At 47.8% G+C, this 23,933-nt stretch overlaps 1 protein-coding gene across 3 annotated transcripts in view; it reads right to left on the bottom strand.

Moving 5' to 3' along the window:
* The window catches only part of ZFAT (zinc finger and AT-hook domain containing), a 182,746-nt gene that overhangs the window by 53,807 nt on the left and 105,006 nt on the right, over nt 1-23,933 (bottom strand). For all 3 annotated transcript variants that reach the window (XM_047726975.1, XM_047726974.1, XM_047726973.1), the window contains exon 11: nt 16,370-16,458. In XM_047726975.1, the coding sequence (XP_047582931.1) occupies nt 16,370-16,458 (89 nt within the window). The remainder of the gene's footprint in view (nt 1-16,369; nt 16,459-23,933) is intronic.

Raw genomic sequence — 23,933 nt, 5'->3', positions numbered from 1 at the left:
CATGTCTTTGCGGCCACAAGCCTCGCGGGAGCTCAGAGCCCCAGCTCTACCTAGCTGTCTCCTGTGACGCATCTGTCCCACTGACGTTCTGTAGCATTTACTCATTTACTCATCGGGTCACTCCACAAATATTTATTACATGCCGCCTCCACTCTGGGAAGAGAACACAAACTAAACCCAGCGCGTCACGGAGCTCGCCTTCTCGCTCACAGACATGTCGCACATAACCCACCAGCTCCAGCGTCGGGAAAAAAATCAAAGCCTGTGAACCGAGCCAGGGGGAGGTGAGAGACCTGCCCAGCCCCTGGGAGAGGAGCGGCGGGAGGAGCAGGAGCAGGTGTGAAGCCGGGCGAGGGGTGGTGTGCGGAGCCCTGCGTGCGGCAGGGAACGTGCAGAGGACAGGGGCACAGGGAGCCTCGCGCCCGGCAGGGCGGCCACACGGAGCCAGGTGAGAGGTCTAAGCGGTCACTCTGAGGCCGCTCAGGAGCCATGGGAGGGACAGCTGTTCACAGGGTTCATGAACCATTTTTTTCTACTTTTGGATTCTCTGATAACCAGTATTTACCAAGTTGTTTCACAAAACCTAAGTGCTGGGAGCCCACTGGGGAAGGCAGAGGAGGGGTTCCTGGAACCTAACACGTCTGCGGATCCCTGCCTGCCGTATCCCCTCCGCACGATGCCTACAGCATCCAAGGAACTTGCGTTCCCAGGGGCACACGCTGGAAAACCGAGCCTCCGCCCTCCACCCCCCAGGCGCGTCAGTGTCACCTCCCAGGCCGACCACGAGCTCCCCGAGTTCAGGCGCCACGGCTTACATCCTTCCATCTCGGCCGGGCTGCCCGCTGCAACCCAGTACTGGGCACGACAGACTCACAAACCAGAACGTGCAAAAACAAAACCTCCAGCACGCTGGCTGCCGCCTTCGACTCCCTGCTCGGTGGTGAACGTGCCCACGAGAAACTTGTCCACTCAGAGACGTTTCATCACATGGAATCTCTCAACTGCCAAGTCCCATTACCCACACGGGGTCATCTAGCAAAGCCAGCAGCCCTTCTGGAACGTTCTGGATGAGGACATGGGCTGGGAGATCAAGTGTTCCCCCCAGCCTGCTCTCTGAGAATCATTTTCAGCAGGGCCCCGAGCAGACCCTCCCCCTGCAGCACGAGAAATACAGCATGGGTCCAGCGCCAAAGGCTGCACCTGCGTGCCGAGACCGGGACATGAGCCACTCAGAAGGAAAAAGATTCATATGCGCGCTCATAAGCGACCAGGCCTGTAAAGACTGCAAGACACATGGCAAGGCTCATAAGGGAAATTCCCGAAGACCATCTACATCTGGAACACTCACTCCGTCATGTCCTTCTCCAGCCAAGCTCAGCAGTGAGCACAGACCATGGGTGTAGACTGGGAAACTGCCCCGAAGTGACGGCCCCACAAAAGTGTAATGGTAATGGTGCACGGTCACAGGGGACAGACAAGAGGGATAAGAGGCAGAGAGACATGCACCAGAAAGGAAAGGCACGCAGCACAAGGAGCAGCAGGACCAAGCATGTTCCCGACAGTCAGCCTTCAGAGAGGTCTGTGGCCGGGATTTCAAAGCGATGCTATGGGTGTGAGTGAGAGTATCAGTACCCCGCCCCCATCCCACCAGCGACGCACCATCCAGGCCAACCGGGTGCCCCACACTATGGTCTGCAGTGTGAACCGCCAGGCAAGGCCACCCTCCACCACCTGTGCATGGCACCGGGGGGGGGGCGGGGGGGGGTCCCGTGATTTGTTTCCGGCCGCATCTCTCCAGGATTTATGAGCCTCGGTGCACAAGGTTGAGACTTCGTTCTGGGCTCAGCCACAGCAGGGACAAAACCCAGCCCGGGGTTAGGGAGCCAAAGAGGAAAGCCAGGTCTTCACATCAGTTAAGCGCAAAGCCATCTCTGTTCTACAATAAGGCCAGAGATAAATTAAACAATTTAAAAGAATAAATGTTTTTAAACCGTGGGGTACCACAAGTTCAAGAACAGCGCGAGTGGAGGCAATTACCTCATCACAATAAATAACAGTAAATCAATCCACACTAATTGCTTTTCCTGCCAGAGCTTGGAAGACTCTTCAGCGTTCTCCAATTATTGATTTGTTTGTAATCACTTGTGCTGTCAAAAATGCAATATTTCCAAAGAATATACCGCTCACTATTAGACGGGATTTAATTTAACGTAGGACAATCCAATTTCCATTTTTTTTTCCTGGAAGTACTTTAAAATATCTAAAATACAAGGAAGCTGAAGATGGCATCACGGGTTTTTAGCAGACACGTTAGCTCCAACAATTTAATGAACGGCTGACCACCCCGCAGTGAAGCTTCTTCCTCCTCAAACACACACACACACACACACACACACACACACACACACACACACGAAAGAAAACACAAAACCAAAAGGAAAAAAAAAAAAAGGCGGTATACTCTCAGATTCTTCTCTTTCATGCAAAATAAGAACAAAAAAACAAAACAACCACCACCCACAGAAATCCTACACTTCACTCCTTTCCCTCTGTGCCCCATGGTTCAGTAATTTCCACCAAACTTGGGAAATGTTCCTCTTGCTAAGTTCATGCACGGACAGCTTAAGGACTTCCCTTGAGTTTTGATAGCTACACACTTTAACTGCAGGCTTAATCAAAGCAGTGCAGGGAAGTGGGGGGAGGGCAAGAAGGCAAAAATGTCCCTCTTCTTGGGATAACAACAAGAAGGGCCAGAGTCCTGGGTGGAGAGCAGCTTTGTCTACCAAGAGACAGGGATCAAAATCCCAGCTCCACCACTGACTGACTGCATTATTCCTGAGTGTGTAACTTAGCTGGAGGCAGGCCTCAGTTTCCGCATCTGTGAAATGGGAATACTAATACCTACATTATAGAGGTCTGTGAGGGCAAAAAAAAAGAAAAAGAAGCATACCTCAAATACCGACTGTAATGCCCAACACGTGATGATTACAAAAGGGACCAGTCCACCTGCCTTCTCTACTCTGGCACTAGATATTTAAACATTCAACCTCCTGCTGGAACTTCCCGATAGAAAGATGAAACCATCTCCTGAGTAACAGGAGAAGTGACAGTAGAAATAAAGCCACGATGCCTCCCGCCGTGCCAGATGACTCAGCTTTCTGAGGGACACTCAGAATTTCAGGCTGAGGATGGATCAGGACGGTTTATAAATGTGTGGTTCTAAACATTCTGCCCGTTTGAGATCATTTCCCCGCTTGTACTCTCCTGCTCACGAAGTTTAGCCTGGAAACCAGGAGTAAATTACTTACACAGACACATCCTGACTGACCTCATCCAAACACCAGCTTTGGCCAAGTTAGCATCTAAGCCCCTTATGGGCTCTATGAGCTCACCCACCTGGTGTTTTCTGCACCTATCACTCGTTTCTGCTTCATATGGACACACGAGGAACATCTTTGGGCTCCACTGCACTATCAGGAATGTGACGAGAGAGGACACTAACTCCCTCTGGTTTATGGCTATCAGTCACCCAGAGAACTTTCTGGTTGCTATAGGTTTTTCAAAGCTATTAGGTTTTACATGATAGGATAATAGTCTATTAACTCAATTAAAACATGGCTTTTACAAAATGATGGAATTGGAATAATTAGCTCTTCTTCTGGGTTCTCAGAGAATTTGGTACACAACCTTCTTGTAGCAGTTCATACAATTACTGCTACTTTTTATGCACATAGGTATCTGCCCAGATTCCTGAGGCTGACAGACAAGATGCCTGGCTTCATCCTGACATCCCCTGACCCTGGCAGAGTGCTTCGCCCACAGTGGGTACGCAGAAAAGGGGTGTTAAAGGAACAAGTAAACATTTCAGGTTTTGCATCAAAAATTCAAATGTAATTTAGTGCCTCTTATAACTACCCTGTCTCTTAAAATTCTGTATGTTAAATTGTGGTATGATACACTCCAGATGAAATACCTAGGAAAAGTTCATCAATGATAATGAAATCAACTACTGAAATCTTCCTTATTTCTCACCAGTTTTGTGAAGATACCTCAGTTATGCAAATTTTAATTTGACAACAAACAAGATGTTCCTTAGGCTTCCTAATACAAATATTTTAGTATTCATTTTAGATACATATCAAATATAAATTAAATTTAATAGTGTCTTTCTAAGATTATGGTCTGGCTGGTTCCTTTTTAAAAAATATCTTTCTACACATCTAAAAATTTTATGGCCACAAGAGAGAAGGCTGGCCCTCACCTTCCGAAAACCAGGCAGAGGAACGATCATGGCCATTTGTCAGACGCAGGCCTTGTTTCAGGAATGAAGAAGTCTAAAGAAGGAGGGTCAGCGGTAAGTTGCACTGAATAGTTTCCAAAATGCACAGATTCTGAAAATTGCTGATTTTAGACTGGCTTTTTTTTTTTTTTTTTTTTTGCAGACTTGGCAAATTCATGCACCAAATTCCTGACCTGCTTTAAAGAAGTCAGGAATCCCATGGTGCACTTGGAGCCTCGCAAAGCAAACACCCAAAGTGCAAGCTCCCTCCAGCTCTGGGGCCAGTGACCTGTCTCAGTGTAAACGCAAAATACGAGTGGGAAGTATAGCCAAGGAGAGAAGGATGTGGGCAAGTGCGGGGTTGGCCCTGTGTTCAGGGAAGTCAGACTCTGTGATACTGTGGACGGGTCCAGCGGCTCTGGGCAGCACCATTCAGAAGAGACACCCCTCTGTCAGAAGAAGGCAAGTGCACGAGTAGCTCTACTTGGGAAATGCACCTGGTAGGAGGTTCTGTGTTGAATGATGTATTTCTGTGGTCAAGCAGGATGTAAAGGAGTGCATCAAATCCGTGGAATCAGGTGACTGTGTCTCCATGAGCAAACAGAACAGGTCAGAGGCACCAAGAATCTCGAACAAAGGAATGACAGAGAGGACAACACCATGCAGATACGACAATCCTGAGATGAAAAGAGAGAGGAAGAAACTAGGAGTCTGGGTGGAACGAACATTTGAGAACAGTGTGTCGAGCCCTCCAGTAAGCACCTACGTACTGCTCACAACCTGTAAGTGACATGATGTGCCGCTCAATCACCATGTCATAGAGGTTAGGTGTCTTGCCCAAGGCCACACACAGAAGTAAGTGGCAAGGCTGGATTCCAAGACCGTCTGACCACGAAGCCATGACATATAAAGTCAACATAGAAGAGCCGTCAGGGGCTTACACCGAAGCCGCATGCTGTTATTTCTCCTGCCGACACACTGTGCCAAGGGTCTGTGAAGCCCGAGGTCTTCCCGCCCCGACTCATGAGCCGCTGAATGGAGAACACCCTCACCCGAGAGCTGGCAGAGCTCACGGTGACTTTGGCTCCCCCCAGATTACTCATGACAGCAGCCATCTGCCGCCTCAAGCACCCTCCTTGCTCCTTACTTCCAGCCAAATTTGTGCCTGTCCAGAGTGGATAGGGGAGGGAGTCAAGAGAACATGCACAGGGCACCCACTTTGTGCAGGTGTCCTGTTAGGCCTTGTCAAATCCACGGTGGGGCGTTTCTGTTTCCAGTGAGGGTGCAGGAAATCACGAGGTACTGTTGCTCCCACACAAACAACAGGACACATCTTTATTTAAATCCACCAGACTGCTAAGGACACAAAGAAGCTGAAGTGAACCAAATTCTAGAAGCGAGTAAGCACCGCCCAAGAGGAAAGAGACCCGTGGCTGCTCTCATCCCTGGCGCTGTGAGATGGGGAACGGCATCAGGTACGAGGAGGCAGGGCTGGGGGTTGGGCCAGGAGAGGAGAGAGAGATCCATTCCAGCCCTCGGGGCCCTGGGACTTCACTGCACACAAGACAGCAACAGCAAGGATTCCTGGCCCAGAGCGAGCAAGGGAAGAGGAAGTCCTCTGCCACAAAGACCGTCACCAAGAGCAGAGGCTCTCCTGAGGCGGGGCTGGGCAGAGAGGGGAGAGAGCTTCCCCAAGGAGTGGAAAGCTGGAGAGAAAAAGGATCGTGCCAACAACTCGAGAAGCGGGCCGCCGGCCTAGAAGCTGATAGAAAGCATGCACGGTTTAGAAAGGCAGCAGCTGTGCTGTGAAAGAGAAAGCGAATTCTGGAGTCTCACCGTGCTCAGATGCCCAGCCTTGCTGCAAGGAAAGTCCTGATCCTGTTCTCAAAACATCTGAAGACAGTGGAGAACCCGTTCTGGAGCTGCAACAGAGCCCGGACTCAGCTCGACTCCAGAGGAGCTTCTGGGGGATCCAAGGCCACCCCCAGGTTCGATGATAATCTGGGAGGGCTCACAGGACTCACGATACAGTCAAACTCACAGCTACAGTTCCTTATAGCGTAAGAATGCAAAGCAAAACTCACCAAGGGAAGACGCATGTGGGGCCAAGTCCAGGGGAAACCAGGCATAACTTTCCAAGAATCCTCTCCCAGTGGGGTTCCACAGGGCAGCTTAATTCCCCAGGAACAAGCTGTAACGACACCTGTGAAATGGTACCAGCCTGGGAAGTTCACTGGAAGCTCAGTGCCAGGGTTTTACTGGACTAATCACAAAAACATAGATCAATGCTCCAGACTCTTAGAAGCAAGCAGATATCCGGCACACGCCGTGCTGTCTAGACAGTTTAGGCACCGTAACTCCTCTTAGCAATGACGGTTGTGGGAAGTCCTCTCATGTCCAAGGTCCCAAATGCCGGCCAAGAGGAAAGCTTGCAAGGACATCTTTACAGGACACAGTCAGGCCTGCCTGTTACGTATCTCCGGACAGTCCCCCACACTACTGGCCTGATATGAAAAGAGGTACTTACTTTTCCCATGGCCAATTACTAGTTAGCTCAGTCTCTACTGTTCTTTCATATATATTACCTAGCATTTAGTAAAAAATTATGAGACATCCAAAGAAACAAGAAAATGAGCTCCCAAATCAAGAAAAAATAAATAGGAAGTGATATACAGATAGTGCAGACACTGAAATTATTAGATATAAACATTTATATAGTGATGAAAAATGTGTTAAAGGCTCTAATGAAAACTATGTGTGACCAGATGAAAAATTTTAGCAGAGACATAAAAACTGTAAGAACCAAAAGAAAATGCTAGAAATTAAAAAAAAGAATCAGAAATGAATAATTCACCTGAGCATCGAAACAGCAGATGTGATGTTAGGAGAAGGATAAGTTATCTTGGAAAAAGATCAATAGAAGTCATATAAATTGAAACACAAAGAGAAAGAAGAATTAGAGAGAGAGAGAGAGATAACCTGAATGCTGTGAGATACCAAACAGTTTAATATATGACATAGTATTGTCCTGGAGGAGAATGAGAAAACATATGGAGAAAAAGTAATATTCAAGAGATAATGGCTGAGAAGAAGACACTGGTCCAGAGCTGATGGAAAGGCGTCAACCCATAAGACTTACAAGCTCAGCAAACTCCAAGCAGGGCAAACACAAGGAAGCCATACCTAAGCTTACTGATGGTAATGAAAACCAAAGAAAACAAACAAACAAACAAAAAGATGAAAACCAAAGAAAGAGAGAAAAAGCTTAAAACCACCCAGAGGAAAAGGAGCATTACACACAGGGAGAAATGGTAAGGATTAGAAATAACAAAGTATAAAACATTACAGAACAATGTCGTTAGAGTGAGGTCCCCCTAGAAATCCACAGTCATCAAAAGTAAGGTAAATTTACACAAAGTAAAGAATTTCCAAACAGACAAAAGCTGAGACAATTTAACTCCAGCAAACCAGCATATGACAAATGCTAAGAGGAAAATTTATCAGGTGGAAACCCAGGCCTGAAAAGAAAAAATAAAGAATACCAGAAAGGCTGAATACATAGGCATATATAAGACCTTTTAAAAATATCTTTAAATATATATTTTATATATATATGTATATATAAATATATATATACATATATATATATATAAATATATAAAATACATATGTAATACATAATATTAAAATGTCTTATTACATTTTGATATATATGTTTAAATATTGACTGTATAAAGCAAAAAAAATTATAAACTTTGCATTGAGTTTATAACAAATGGAAGTTATACACAGGACTACAAGAGCACCAAGGGTAGAAGAGAAATAATATGAATTACAGCATTTCATGGTTCTTACACTGTTCATGAAATAGTATATCTGGAGGTAGCTAGAATGTGTTATAATACAGATGCATAGTATAACGTGTACAGCAATAACTAAAAAGAAAATGAAAATAAATCAAGATGGTACTTTTCAAATGAGACATATCAAAATTACATTAAATGTAAATGGACTAAAAGCACTCCAATTAAATGGCAGTAATTTTCAGACTGGCTATGCACACACAAGCATAAACAAGATCCAGCTATATGCTATTTAACAGGAACACACTATAAATATAAAGACTCAGGACGTTTCCTTCAGAGTTCAAAACCCAGTGTGGTGGCTGACAGATTATGGTCCATGGACCCGCTGAATCAGAACCACAGGAGAATGTATGGGAGTCAAGGATGCCTGATGACCTTTAGGCTCAATGAAATCACAAAAGCATCTCCTGGGTTTGGGAATCCATTACCTCCACATTCGTTAAGATCTTAAGGTGGCTCTGAAGCTGAGTAAGAACTGATCAGGTGGGAAGAGTAGCTGGAGGCCAGAACTGCTCCCATTAACAAAACAGGAAGCCTGAGATCCTCCAAGCACCTCCCCCTTAGGGTGGCCAGTACAGGGCTGATGATCCAAGTCTGCCCCAAGCTATGAGGACATATTCCTTCTGGTCTCCACCCTCAAATCAACCCCTCCTTCTGAAATAATGACATCATTGTTCCCATTTTCCAAATAAGGAGGCAGTGGCCCAAAAAGGCAAAGATAAAAATCCTCAGAGGTCACCTAGTTTTTTAGTGGCATCAAGAGTTTGATCCTTATCTCCCCAACTCCAAAACCATAAATAACAACAAAAAAAGTAAATAACTCCAACATCTAAAGACATATGTAGAAAAAATCAGAGAGGGAGACAAACCATATGAGACTACTGACTCCAGGAAACAAACTGAGGTTGTGGAAAGGGAGGTGGGTGCGGGGATGGGTAATCGGGAGATGGGCATTAGGGAGGGCATATGATGTGATGAGCACTGGCTGTTATATGCAACTAATGAATCGTTTAACATTATATCAAAAACTAATGCTGTATTATACATTGGCTAATTGAATTTAAATTTAAAAAGAAAAAAATAGGGCGCCTGGGTGGCTCAGTGGGTTAAGCCGCTGCCTTCGGCTCAGGTCATGATCTCAGGGTCCTGGGATGGAGGCCCACATCGGACTCTCTGCTCAGCAGGGAGCCTGCTTCCCCCTCTCTCTCTCTCTCTCTCTGCCTGCTTCTCCATCTACTTGTGATCTCTCTCTGTCAAATAAATAAATAAAATCTTTAAAAAATAAAATAAAATAAAAAAATAAAAAGAAAAAAATAAAGACATATGTGAAGAAAACATAGTATCTAGAAAATATTTAGAATGAGTGCCTTGCAAACATAAATTTAAGTCCACTAAAAAGAAAATAAACCATGATCACTTTCTTAAGAAACGAGTCAGTTTTAAAAATTGGGGAGGGGAAAAGAACCAAAAATTTTTGATCATCTACCACATACCATACCCATTACTCGTACAAATGGTATTGCTTTGAGTATCTCTAACACCAGACAAAGATACTACAATCAGCAAAAACAATAAAATTGCATAAAGAGGTTAAATTAAACAGACTACAAATGGCACAGTCAGGGTCTGAACCTGAGTCTATCTGGTTCTAAATTCCATGTTCTTCTGCAAGACCTCATTGGTCTCAGAGATTTTCAAGTGCAAAACAGAATCCCAATGGACTTCAAAAGGCAATTTGTCACTACTTTCCCAGGACTATATCAGAGATGATGAACAAGTTTACATCCTGCTTTGACATTGGGTAGTATCTAAAATATCATTTTTTATTTAGTTTTGCTTTTTACTTAAATTTACTGAACAGGCAAAAACATTCAGTTCATCCAGTTCAAAACTTAATGGGAAAAGTCTCACTCCAAGCCCTGGCCTCCTATCTACCCAGTCCCAGGCCTCGCTGACCAACCATTCAGTTTATTTATTTTGTGCATTATGCTTCAAGAGGCTTTAAAGCAGACATAAATAAACACAAATATACCTTTAACCTTTCCTACCTCAGAGGCAGTGTACTTGACTGTTTTAAATCTTGCTTTTTCTACTTCATTATATATATATATATATATATATAAAATACCTTTCCAAAGAAGTAAGTATAGGGCTTCCTTACCCCTTTTTGTAGCTGTACAGTGTACTGGTGTTTGGATGCCCCCCTGGTTTATTTAAGCCTTATTTTATCCACAAACAGTTCCATTGTTTCCAATGAATAACACTGTAAAGTCCTTATTTCGGACATCAGCAAGTGCATCCATAAGATCGCTTCTTACAAGAGGCAGGCTGAGGCAAACAGCAGGTGCACCTGCAAGTGGGGCAGGTTCTCCAACTGCCCCCCCGCCCCCCGCCAGGGCCTGGGACCATTTTTCTCCCAACGGCCAGGTACAGAACAGTCTCGCACGCCTTACCAACAGACTGTGCTATCAAGCTTGTGAGTATTAACTAACTGATAAGCAAAAAATGGTATTACTGCATGCTTTCCCTTTATTTTGTTTTTAAATTATCAGTGAGGTGAGGCACCTTATGATATCCCCAACAGCTGTTCCCTTTACCTATTTTTCAATTCGGATGCAGAGAGCAAATTATTTTTAATAGGAGATATTCATGAAAATCAAGCAAATGTTAAAAAAACCGGTAGCATAGGAATTCCAGCTGCTCAATCTGTATTTTCCTTCTTGATTTTGAAAAATACTACCTTAAAGTACCATTCTCTGGCTTTGATATCGAACAAGTACAGTGCAAGAAATCTAGACTAGTTCCTAGAAGGAATGGGTGAGTCAATTAGGACAGCACACAAGCTAGGAAGGGAAGCTGAGTGACCCCAAATTAGCTCAAACAGTGGATCTGTGGAACCATTTCCTTCCTCCCCTCCACCTTCTCTCTCTCTCTCTCTCTCTCTATCAGTACCTTCCCACCCCAACCTCAATGACTTTCACGACAGGAAAGAAAATAGCAAGGTTCTGTTTTTCAGAATCAGTAATTACAATCCAGTTTCACAGGCTGTATGAACCCCAGTGAAATAAGCATGTAACCCTCACACTTAGTATGCAATGATGCCTCCGGGCTAGCAAAAACAAGTGTCCCCTTTCTATAAGCATCCTCGCAAATAAAAAGATAAAAATCCATTTAAAAATAAAGTTATCCAAGACAATAGAGAGATAAGCTGCAGACTGGGAGAAAATATTTGCAAACACGTATCTGATAAAGGAGCGTTAATCCAAATTATAAAAAGAACTTGTAAAACTCAACAAATTGAGAAAATGAATAACCCAAGTTTTAAAAAAAAGAGCAAAAAGCCTGAACAGACACATCACTAACGAAGATAAACAGATGATGAGCAGGCACTTGAGAGATGCTCCACAGCCTGTCATCAGGGACATACAAATTAAGGCAGGGATGAGTATCACTTCACACCTATTAGAATGACCCGAATCCAGAACACTGACGACACCAAATGCTGGTGACGATGCGGAGCACAGGGAACACTCACACACTGCTGGTGGGGACGCAGAATGGTGTAGCCACTGTGGAAGACAGAGTGGCAGGTTCCTACAGAGCTAAACACACTCCTACCATACACTCCAGCAATCGCATTCCTTAGTATTTACCTAAAGGAGCTGGGAACTTAGGTCGGGACAAAAATCTGCACACAGTGTTTAAGCAGCTTCATTCATAACTGCCAAAACTTTAGAAGCAACCAAGATGTCCTTCAGTAGGTGAATGGATAAACTGTGGCACATCCAGATAATAGAATATTATACAGCACTAAAAAAAAAATGCACCATCGAGTCATGAAAAGACACGGAGGAACCTTAAATGTCTATTACTAAGTGAAAGAATCTGAAAAGGCCAAATGCTGTATGATTCCAACTCTAGGACATTCTGAAAAGGCAAAGCTATGGAGCCAGGAGGAGGATCAGTGGTTGCCAGGGGAGACCGGGGGGGGGGGGGGGGTCAGGAGAGGAAGGGATGAACGGAGGACTTTCAAGGCAATGAGATGGCTCTGCATGATAACCATAACATTGGATACATGTCACAATACATTTATCAAAACCCACAGAAGGTAGAAAACCAATATGGCACCCTACTATAGACTAGGGCCTAGGGTCAGTATGACCTAGCAGTGTAGGCTGGATTGTGACAAATGTACCACTCTGGTGGGGACACTGACAATGGGGAGGCTGTGCGTGCAAGGCAGGGCCAGACAGTATAGGAGAAGTGTCTACTCTCCTCTCAATTTCCCTGTGAACCAAAAATTATCTTCAAAATACTTTATTAGGTAAGACGTAAAACCCAAGGAAGGCCCATGGTTTAGTTAACAGTAGGATATCAAAGTCAATTTCCTAGTTTTGATAATACAGTATGGTTAAAGATGACACTATCATTGAGGGAAGATGGGGAACAGGTACCTGGGAAATCCACAAGACTGTATACAGTTTAGAATTATTTTAAAATAAAACTGTTTTCAATGAGATAAAGCCCCCATTTATTAATGTGTAGGGAGACTACCACGGAGTCACCCAGCCTATGTAATCGAGAACAATCCTATTAACAGAGTTGTGGGGTCAAAGGAGCCCAACAGAGAGAGAGAAAGGGTTTGAGGTGACTCCCACCTGTGATCACCCTGCCACAGGGAGTGGCGTCTGAGCCTACGTATTTGCAAGGAAGCCAGAGCTAAAGAGCCAGAGGGAGGGAACAAGTCCATTGAGTCTGGAGGCCCTTGGCTCCACAGACTCCTCTGGGACAAGCGTATTCTCTGGCACTTGCTCAAGACTGATGGCGCTGGTTCCACCCTAGGGAACGCATTTTAATTACGGCTGCAAGAGGTGCACAGAACACCTTCACTGCTCGTGAATTCTCAGTGGTTTGATGGGCTCCCCCACATTTTACAGTCCTTTCGATTTCAGGATGACTTGGAAATGCTTTTGGCATGAAGATGTCCTTCACAGATTTACTTGTAACAGCAAAAACTGGGAGCGACCAAACTGTCCAATTATGAGGGCCATGGGTAATTAAACTAGGATACTCATCCTAAAGCAGCCATTTAAAGTAGTTTTACAGTAAGTATATTTTCATGAAATGGAAAAAAAAAGTAGAACGTTGATTTTTTAAAAGGGCCATATTTATAATGTTCCAATCAGGCAGGCTCTCCAGCCCTTCTACTAGGAGGTTATTCAAACTCAAAAGCGAAGTATTCTTGGCAAACCATCTGGCCACTCATTTAAGCTACGTTCTCTAACAGAGCTTTATCGGTGGTAAAACTGAAGTTTTAACCTCCACCCAAAAATGCTCATTTACAGTATGACCTCGATTAGGTCTAAAAAAAATACCGTTTCCAAAAATTCTGCAAAGAAAGTGAACAAAAGGCACTTTCTAAGTCTTATAGAGTGAACACGTATTAATTTTAATTGTAAAATAAATAAATAAATATATGTAATTTTAAAAGGCAGTACAAGAGTTTGTCCTTATTACAGTGTTTCCTGACACAAACTGCATACTGCAAATTATGTATCTGCATCTAGGAGAGCAAACTGGTTTCCTCTGGCAAGCCGCCTGCAACAGACCAGTCGTGTCTGTGCGATGATTGTGGGGTCTCATGTAGGATCAGTAAAACGGAGAGGCTTGATTCTTACTAATATTTGCCATTGGTATGCAGAGGGAGCATGGGAGCATGGATACTATGTATTTTCAGGTTCTGACGAGAATTTTCTGCCACAGAGTAGACGTGAAAGGAAGAGAAGAGAGAGAAAGCAGTGGGTGGAGTAACGGCCCCACACAGATGTCCACGTCCTGATACCTGGAAGCTCACACGGCAAAAAGAAGTTGCAATTATAGGGGAGTCAAGGTTCTTAACTATCTGGCCTTAAGGTAAGGATGTTCTCCTGGGCCATGCAATGGGCCCACAGGTGAAATCACAAGGGTCCCCCCAGGGGAAAGGCAGAAGGGAGGCACCGGAGGGGGGGTGGGGGATGCTACGTTGCTGCCTTGGAAAATGGAGGGCTGGGGCCAAGAGCCATGGAACGCGGGCAGCTTCCAGAAGCCAGAAAAGGCCGGGGGATAAATTTTGTCCTAGAGCCTCCAGATGAAATACAGCCCTGCCATCACCTTGCCTTTAACTCCGTGAGACCCATGCTGGAATTAGTAAGTGTTCACAATAACTTGTGTAGTTTGAAGCTACGAGTTGGCGGTATCAGAGTAGCAACAGAAAAGTGATGGAGATTCGGGAAAAGAGAAGAGAAGAAAGGAGAGAAGAGAAGAGTCATCACCTGTCAGCATGAGCGTGGGTGGCGGGAACCAACTTCGTTTTGCTTTGTCAGTCCCCCTCATGTGTAGTGTCACTTACACTAACTCGTGCTATGAGAGACCCTGACCCATAGGAGGTGAGAGGCCAAGGTTGGACTGAGCGGGTCCCATTCCAGCCACGACACTGCTCGGTACAGAAGGTGCCCATGAGAAGGCAGACATGACCCCAGGGCCAGCTGCGCCCGGGAGCTCCTAAGGCCCCAGCAGCGGACCACAGTGATCTGATGGCAGCTCAAATCACCCCCAAATCCACTTCCTCCGCACAGAAGCCGAAGGTTCCACAAATCTGGGAGAGAGAACAGTGAGCATTTGGGAGCGGAGAGGCTGTTGGGTTGTGTCTTGCTGGGGAGGGAAGACGTTTCCCGCTAAAACCCAGGAATGAATGGGAAGTCTAGCTCCAGTCCGGGGACGGGGGACGGAGAGGACGATAAAGAACTGGCGGGTCCCCTTCCTCATGGATGAAGGGAGAGCTGCCTCAGCTCACTGTTCCCGAGCACCCGACCTGCCCTAGCCTGCCGAAGTCTACGCTCCCCCGAAGAAACGCCGGTGGCTGTGCAACACGACATAAAGCTCTTCATTTTCATCACGTAAAAATCTGCACGACATCCGAAAGAGCTCCCCGCGGTCACACCGCCACTCCCTCAAGATGACAGGCGAGTCCTGCCTGAGAAACACAGGTCCGCCGCGGCGACATTAAAGCCACAACACAAGCAACAGGTGCAGCCCCCTCAGTTTTCCCCGTGAGCCCCTCCCTGCCCGCGAGGAGTAAGAAGACACGAAGAGAGAAGGCCACACCTCGGACTCGGAGCAAAGTCATCCTTCCTCGATGTTCACAGCACATAAATCCTTAACCCTCTGGGCCACATGGTTTCTTAACCACCTGAGTCAAGATCCTGAGAAGTCATCTCACACAGAGCTGTTCTGAGCCTCAGAAGAGCTTGCCGGTGGTGGAGTCCAAGTCCCCTCCAAAGTGGTGACAACACAGCTTGGTCGGTAATCCCAACAGTGACTGAAAGATGCAGCTGTGGGCATGGCAGACAAGCCTAATAGGGGATCGGCTACCTTCTCTGGGGTTCAAGTTCTTCATCTGTCAGAGACGGATGATGGGATCTACTATGGGGTAGGGGAGAGCTGACAGGAGAGAAGCTCTCGGAACAGGGCAGGCATACAGTAGGAGCTCAATAAATGCAACTTGCTAGTGTGGCCACCCACAGGCCCCCACCTCCTACGTTCTCTGGGGTTCAGCGGTGGACACAGTTACAACAAACATGCTAGAGCACTGAGCTTCCACTCTCACGTGTAGACGCAGCAGCAGCAGCAAGCGGCCAGCGCCGACAGGAGCTTTTAGCAAACAGTCACTGGCCCACAGGTCCTACTGTCAGTAACTGTGGCAGAAGCCGCGGCCAAGGGCATATTCGGCATCCACGTTCAGGGGATCTCAGTTACGGCTATGACACGAATACGGACAGCCACCACCTCCGGAGCGGGCACCCCGCGGCCACCATCTCCGGGTCTCTGGCTGGGCATCGTCATGCCTGTCGTACCGGGGGACTGACCTGAGGCCATCTGGGATCCAGAAGCACACGCCTTGTCCTGAGAGCTCACATCCTCTCCTCTATACCCTCCAGGTGTGTGGAGTAAGCGCCTGTCTCTCTCTAGTCATGCATGGTACCTGGACCTGGCTGCCAAAGGACAGAGAAATCCCACCCTTCTGGAAGGAGAGAGCACACCACCAAGTGAGCTACACCTCAGACTCTGTGCACACTAGCTAAGGGGCCTGGAAGTGAGGGCAACACCCCAAAATAAGGACAGCTTCACTGTGACAAGCGATGCCCTTCCAACATGCCCTTGCACGCCACGCGCGGCATCCTCTCACCTTGAAGGAGGCGTGCTGCTCCATGTGCCGCAGCAGCTGGGGCTTCTGGGCCGCCGTGTAGTCACACACCGTGCACTTGAACTGCTTCCCTGGAAAGGAGAGAAGAGAAGGTGAGCATCACTGGGCTAACAGCTCCCACGTGTGAATGCAGTGCCAGGCCCGGAGCCAGGGGAACAACGATCCCCAGCCACGTGGGAGTCCAGAAGCTCTAGGGGAACGGCCTGCCCACGCCCAGACACCGACCACAGGCAGCAACAGAAGAGGGCTCACCACGGAGGGAGAAGAGTAGCCAGCTCTGCCTGGGGAGGCCCCAGGAATGACACCACCCAAGCGGGCTCTGAGAGTAAGTCAGGGTGTGGCCCACTGCCTGGATGAAAGAGGAGCACATCTGGGGAGCATAGAGGTGGGGACTGGAGCAGCTGGGGCTTCCTTCTGGGACCCACAGCATGAGGTCTAGAGATGGGCAGGCTCTGGCCCTTGAGAGGCTGCTGGACCATCTCACTAAGAGCACTGCACGGTCCCGAGAGCCAGGAGAAGGCAGAAGGCCACTCAGCAAGGCGGCAGGATCTGCGCTGGGAACGCCTAACCCCAGCAGGAGTGGAACAGCAGACGTGAGGGGCTGCTAGAAAGGCACTAACAGAGATGGAAAACACGGCTCTTTGGGAGGGTGAGGTAGCAACACGCACGCATCCATTATTGGGATGAGCAGACCATAATTCATCTGTTTAAACAAATGAACGGACATATGTGGGTGCTACATTTTATACTCCCCCCTGCCCTGGTTAGCACAGGGGCTAGCACACCGGGTTGGTATTACTGTGCTAATACAACCTGTCATACACGGGCACTCCACGGTTCTCTGGTCAACACTCCCATTCTTCTCCTTCTAGAAGCATCCTTGCATATAACCTTCCTCTGTGGACCTCCGTAAACCTTTAATGCCACAATCGATACCTTCCCACACTGACTACTTCATTCTTCTACATCCTCTGCCCCGCCCTGATCTTGGGACTGAGTATCCAACCATCTGCGGGGCCTCTGCCTAGCTGACCCAATGTACTAATTTGGACTTACTATCTTCCCCACCAAATGGGTCCCACCTCCAGACGTCCCAGTTCTTTGCCCACCCAAACGTGAAGTCGGAGGCTTGACGGCCTTCCTCAATATCCCCATGACCCCAATTGCACTCACCTCGGTTTTTCAGCACCTGATTTCACCTCCTAAGTATCTCCCTATTTCTGTTTCAATACCTCCACACTGGTTTACGCCCTTCTCATTTCTTTTCTGGACAAGGGCAAAAGCCTGTAACCTGGCTTGCTTACCTTCAGGTAACTCCCCTATCCATCTGCCACCCGCCCACCCAACCCCCCACCCCCCACCCACTAACCATGCATCCACTCACCTGCCCATTCTGTCTCCCCCCAACCCTCCGTCCATCATCCATCCATCCACATGGATGCCACATCCTCTATCCAGATGATCTGACACGTGAACCCTCCCACAGCCCTTCCTGCACACCCACCAAGGACTCCAGCCGCAGAACAAAGCTGGAGCATGACCCAGGGGCCTTGCAGAACTGAACTAACTCCCCGCACCTGACCTTTCTGACTTCCGGTTTGCCTTTCCCTCTGTCAGGCTCTGTAACACAGAAATCTTTCAGTTCTGGCGACATTTTGCTAAGTCTTTGTTAACATCTTCCACGACTGGTGGGCACTGGCTTTCGGCATCTGGCCAGTCTTCACTATAACTCACAACTCAAGCTAAATGACATCTCTGGCAACTGGGCTAAGAGTGAGCCCTCTGCGTGCTCCCCCTGACCTTTTCCACATGCTTCTGTCAGTGCCTGATTCTGCAGCATCGCCCCTGCCTGCTCACAGGCCTGGGGCTGCCCTGGCTGCCCACAGGGACCGCGTCTCATTCATCTCCACATCCCCAGCGCCTGAAGGCACGGTTCACGCTGAACGTATCCTGTGCATTTTACTGACCTGGGCAAGGAACAGAAAGGAAATTCTGTATATCTTACATGAATAACACTTTCAACAGTTAACAGCAAAATGGAAATTAAACTGTAAGTATATTAATACAATGAAACTATCATTCTAGACGAACGAACCCCAAATTCCAGATTCCACTAATTCTCCAAGTCCGAAGTGTGGGGAAAACATCTTCACATGTAAGGCAGACACGTCATAATTATAGACCAAGGGACACTTGTGTTTATAAATAGAGTCTCATCTTTCATCACACATTTCCGCACGTCTTAGAGATAACCGCTGCTCACCCCCCCACTTCTTCACCAATTCCTGACTCACACGAATGCATCGTCATTGGGCCAGGCAGCCTGAGCAAAATAGTGTTGGGCTCCCCACTGCCTTAGTAGGGGCAGGAGGGCCAACACAGCCATTCTCCAAATTGATAAATATTTTCACTCATTACCAATACGCATCGCTCAATGAATAAAAGACAAAGGGCTAAAAAGGTCCCCTGCAAGGGATAAACGGAATCACGTCGGTTGAGATGCAGAGTCAGCCTTCTACAGACTCACAAAGAAAGAACACAGCTTCTAACGGCCACACTTCCTACTCCGCCAGAAGCCTCAGAGGCCCGGCAATAAATACTACAAATGTTTCAGCAACCTGCCAGCCCCCATCAAACAGGCCTGGGAGAGCACTTGACATAATCTTTAGCTGCCTAATTAAAATAATGCAATGGGGACCTGTGACTCGTCGTGAACGAGCATGCCTGGAGACTGTCAGCTGATCTCTGTCAGGACGCTCCTGAGGACGGCAGGGAAAGAGGACCAGGAAACGCAGCACTGGCCCGAGGCTAGAGTGACCGCCAAGGGCTGGCCGTCCCAATCTGTATCCGGATCACACTGCAGCCCCGGAAGAGAGAAGAATGACTACAAAGGAAAAAGAGGCAGTCTTGGTAAGAAGTTAATCCATTTTCACAAACCCTATCTGGCTAGCTCCACCCACTGAGCTACTGTCCAGCGGTGGCTGGGCTCCGACTTGATGTCCGTGACCTCAGCCACACACCCCCGAGCCCGGGGGGGCAGGCTGTGCTAAGCCCTCTTACAGATGAGGAACAAGATCGGACCGCGAATCTGAGTAACCGCGGGGTTAGGAAGTGGTCCGTGGCGGAGCCTGGATGTGGACAAGTCCCCATTCAGAGCCACGTAACAAACCTTCAGCTCATAAGGGTACGACATCAATGTCCCAAAGGGAACAAAGAACTTATAACAGCGTGAATGGGGCTATACCATAAAGGCCATCGCACAGGATGGTGACCCACGAGAAAGGGGTGCCCAAGAAGGGCCACTGGCGACAGAAGTGCGTTCTTTCCGGCTCCATCCAGCTCGCCCTGTGTGACCCTGGGCTTTCTTCTCTGCAGCTCAGAGGCTTCATTAGAAGCATGGGGAGGTCATGCTCCAAGGATGGACTCAGACAGCGGGCGGCAAGCACCTGAAAAGCAGCCCTGAAGAGATGAGGCCAAGGGCACATGCAGGTAACCGGGGGGGGGGGGGGGGGGGGGGGTGGCGGTTCTCCAAGGCCACTCGGCACAGCTGTGGCAGTGCCCCTCCGGCCCTATCTCTTTGACCTCCCTGGTGTTCTCTGGGACAATTCAGGGATGGGTCTAATTAAGCCAGCCTAAGATAACAAACCTTAACCAGGAAAACTAAAAACAGAACAGGGGAAAGGGATAAAGTACGAGCAATTATAACTTCAAAGAGGCTACGGAAGGCCTTCCTCATCTTGCCCCCCAGCAATCTCTCTGGCTTTTCCTCCACTGCAGCAGGCTGTGACCCCTGCAATGGCTGGCAGGAGCCCTGAAGGCGGGCTCCCGGTTCCTTCTCTAAGCTCCCGAGCAATGCCCCTGCCCCTGCCCTCCACTCCGAGGACACAGCACACCACCACTCAGACCTCTGCACCTGCTGTCCCCCTGGCCTGGGATGCCCTTCCCAAATCTCCCCGCCACCATCCCATTTATAATTAGAGTCGCTTTTACAGACTCATTTTCGGAATTCCTCACCTCGTAACGTTTACGTGTTGAGTCTGAATTGTCTCATATTCCTATTTTCCTTTGCCTTTTTCAAGGTTCTCAATATGAGCTGTTTTCACACCTCAACTGTACTGCGCCACAGATTTTACTGATTTACATTATCATTTAGCTTCACGACAGCGGGAGTTTCCAGTTCTGCTGTTCTTGTGTCCTCTGCTGTCGTCTCCAAGGGACTCATCGATTTACCTCCGGTGGGTCGGTCTGGCACCTTCGCTGGGTTGTGGGTCCCCTGGGGACAGGGATGGCACACCTCTCCTTCTGTGTCCCTGGGTCCAGCAGGGAGCACACGCTGGCTGCAGGGCTAGCGGTGAGTGACAGGAGAGCCCTAACGGGGTGACCGCCCCGCCACGTCCCCTCTCTCCCCACAACAGCCACCGCAGGAGGAAACAGAATGAAAACAGGCCTCTGTGAGGAAGTGGCAGTCAAGGTAAGACGGGAGAATGGGGAAGACCAAGCCACGTGAAGAGGAGGTGAAGAGTCTGGAAGAAGTAAGCAGACACACGGAGACCCTGAGTCTCTCTGGGAGCTCCCACGGTACCATGATCACAAAGGCCCCCTTTCTGCTCCAGCAACTTCCAATGGGTTTCTGTCAAGTGCGGCCAAAAGAGACCCAACAAACAGATGTTGGATGAATCAGTGAGCGCACGAGTGGGAGCCACCGGGACCCCAGAAAGCAAACAGAAAAACAGCACATAAACAACTCATTGAGAGGGGATTAATTAATTTCATTCATCAAAAGTCCACCAGATCAAACACTTACATCGAGCACTATGAACCAGCCAATGTTATATAAATGCAGATTAATCCATCCATCCACTGAATCCTCGAATTTACCTGTTCAATTGCGAGTTATTAGAAAACTACGAAGGACAGTGACATGGTGAGATCTGACACACATTACACCAAGAAACGGACCGTCTCTAATAACATGAGGCACCAAACGTTGAAAGAGCGAAGCTGGAGCGCTTCCATATATCTGGCACAATTTCCTGAAAGCAGCAAGTTGGCAGTGTAACCCGTGATCAACACCACCGAGACAAAACAGCCATCCTGCTCCCGGAAATGTGTCCTAAGGAATTAATTCAAAGGCAACTAGAAGTTCATATTCAAGAAAGGGCTCCGTGTGAGTAAGTTTTAATGAGGAGAAAACAGAAAATAATACACTGTCCAAAAGTAAGGGACTGGTTATGCAGCTCATGGATGGCCCACGACCTTAGTGAGACATTACAAGCCCCCAAATGTATATTCATGGGCCCTGTGGCAACAAACAACAAGTACAATCATTAATTTTAAGGCTGGAAGAACGTGAGCTAAGCTTTAACTACAATTATATAATCATTCCATAGGAACACAAATAATGCCTGAAAAAGATTTTTTTTTTAAAAAGTAGGGCTCCACGCCCAGCATGGAACCCAACACAGGACTTGAACTCATGACCCTCAGTTTAAAACCTGGGCTGAGATCAAGAATCAGACGCTACATGGACTGGGCCACCCAAGCACCCCGAAAAATAATTTTTAGAAGAATAAAATTTATGTTGGGTGATGGAATTTTGGGCACAATTACAGAAAGGAATTAGATCTTTCCAACTGTTGTTTTAATGTTTTCTGTGCAACAGAATAGCATTCTGGATAAATCAGCAACCATCTGTGAAAGGCTGGGATGTTCCAGCCCATCTCCTATGACATACAATTACCAAGACAGAGCTTTCAACATGGAGCCATAAAATGGTATCAGTGGTTCCTGAACTTGATGTTCAAGAGAGTTCATGGTCTTTTAAAATGCTGCCCCAGCCTTGCCTAGCGTACGCTGATTTACAATTGTTCCCTCTGGGCAGGCATCTTTGCCCCCATCTTCTTCACAAAGACAAGACAGTGGCCTAACTTGGTGGCTAATCTCAGAGGTAGTCATTTCTTATCTTCGTGGGGAAGATTTAACTTTTGCCAACAGTCAGAAGTCATTCTGAGCCAGGTCCTGTCGGCGAGGAGGGCAAAAGAGAGCAGAATCATAGCACTTTCTGGAGAAACACTCTTGAGGAGAGCCTTCTGAGTGACTACAAGAACACTGCCACGGTGAAGAAGGCAAACTGCAGGGACAAAGTCTTCCCGGCCACAAGCCACAGCGTTTACAATCCCTGTTATGTAGGACACTCTTACTTGACCCTGAGGCCCAGATGTTAAAGGTCAGAATCATAACAACCTAGATGGACCTCACAAATAATGTTAAAGGGAAGAAGCCAGACACAAGAGAACATGTATTATGTGATTCGGTTTACATGACGTTCAAAGACAGGCGAGATCCAGTTAAAGCATTAGAGATCCAGGCAGCGGCCACCCTGAGGAGGAGAGGAGACGGCGGGCGGGGGAGGGGGGGGTGGTAAGACAGACTTCAGAGGGGCTGGCAGTGTCCTGTGTCTGATCCTGGGATGTGGCGACGTCAGTGAACTGCCTTTGTGACAACCGGTCAGCTGTGTATTTTTGCGTGTGTATGATACTTTAATTTTAAAAAGGTAAGGCGGAGGGAAGAAAAGAAAACCACCACCGCAAGAACAAAAAAGGCTACCTTCCCTAGAAGGGGCTCAGGAAGTGGTGCTGAACGAGTTCAAGAAAGAAAAGACGCATCAGGCGGTTGGGAGAGGAAGTCGGGGGGCTGAGCACCGTCCGAGGGTTACCCGGCTGCGGCTGCAGGCGCTAAGGAAGAAGATACCACCAGCATCACCTGCCCCGGAGACTTGCAGTTCGGCATCTTTCTGAGAGCCAGGCTGGCTGGAGATTTCCCATGGCAGACACTGCGGCTTGTTCTGGAAGCACCATGTTTTACCACCAGCTTCTAGTTCCCTCAAAAGGTATCATCCCGTACAGCCCCCCTTCAAAGAGAGCTCTCCATCCTCCCATTTCTCTTGGCAGGAGTCTGGTTCTCTGGTAACATGAGCTCTTTGGCCCTCATTCCACAGCTGACGGGCTGATGGAACAAGCTGACCCCTGACCTTGGAGCCCTGGGTGGACCTGGTGACGGGACATTGCCTGAATGCAAGTAGCACCAGATAGGAAAGAAAAGAACTGGGTCTGGTGTCCAGTGACCCTGAGCTGTACCCTTTACTCAGGTCTTACTCAGCCTGTCATGTCAGCATAGAGAGGACAGGATCTGGAGGGAGGGAGCAAGTGGGAAGTAAGGTCCTTGTCACTCTGCCTTGAGTTAGATGAAGAAAGAGGTGTCCCCAACCCCAAGGGACATGAGATTGCCCTCCCTGTTGAAGTTCTTTCTGCTTTGGATGGAAAGATGAATGTGCAAGAGGGAGGCCAGGAGAGCCAGTGGAGCAGCGGCCTTGCTGCATAGTCTGTGCTCACGCAGAAGCTATCCCAAGGACGGGGGGGGGCAGTGTTTACCCCACACCTGCCGCCAGCCGTTGAGGGGGGCTCCTGCTGACCCCCAGCCTGCTGACCGGCTCTTAGAAAATGCACAGTACCTGGTGAGGGTGTGGAGCAAAGGGAACCCTCATGCT

Source organism: Lutra lutra, chromosome 4 (assembly GCF_902655055.1).
Source record: "Lutra lutra chromosome 4, mLutLut1.2, whole genome shotgun sequence".
In the NCBI taxonomy this organism is placed as follows: Eukaryota; Metazoa; Chordata; class Mammalia; order Carnivora; family Mustelidae; genus Lutra; species Lutra lutra.
This window is presented reverse-complemented; position numbering and strand designations above follow the sequence as displayed.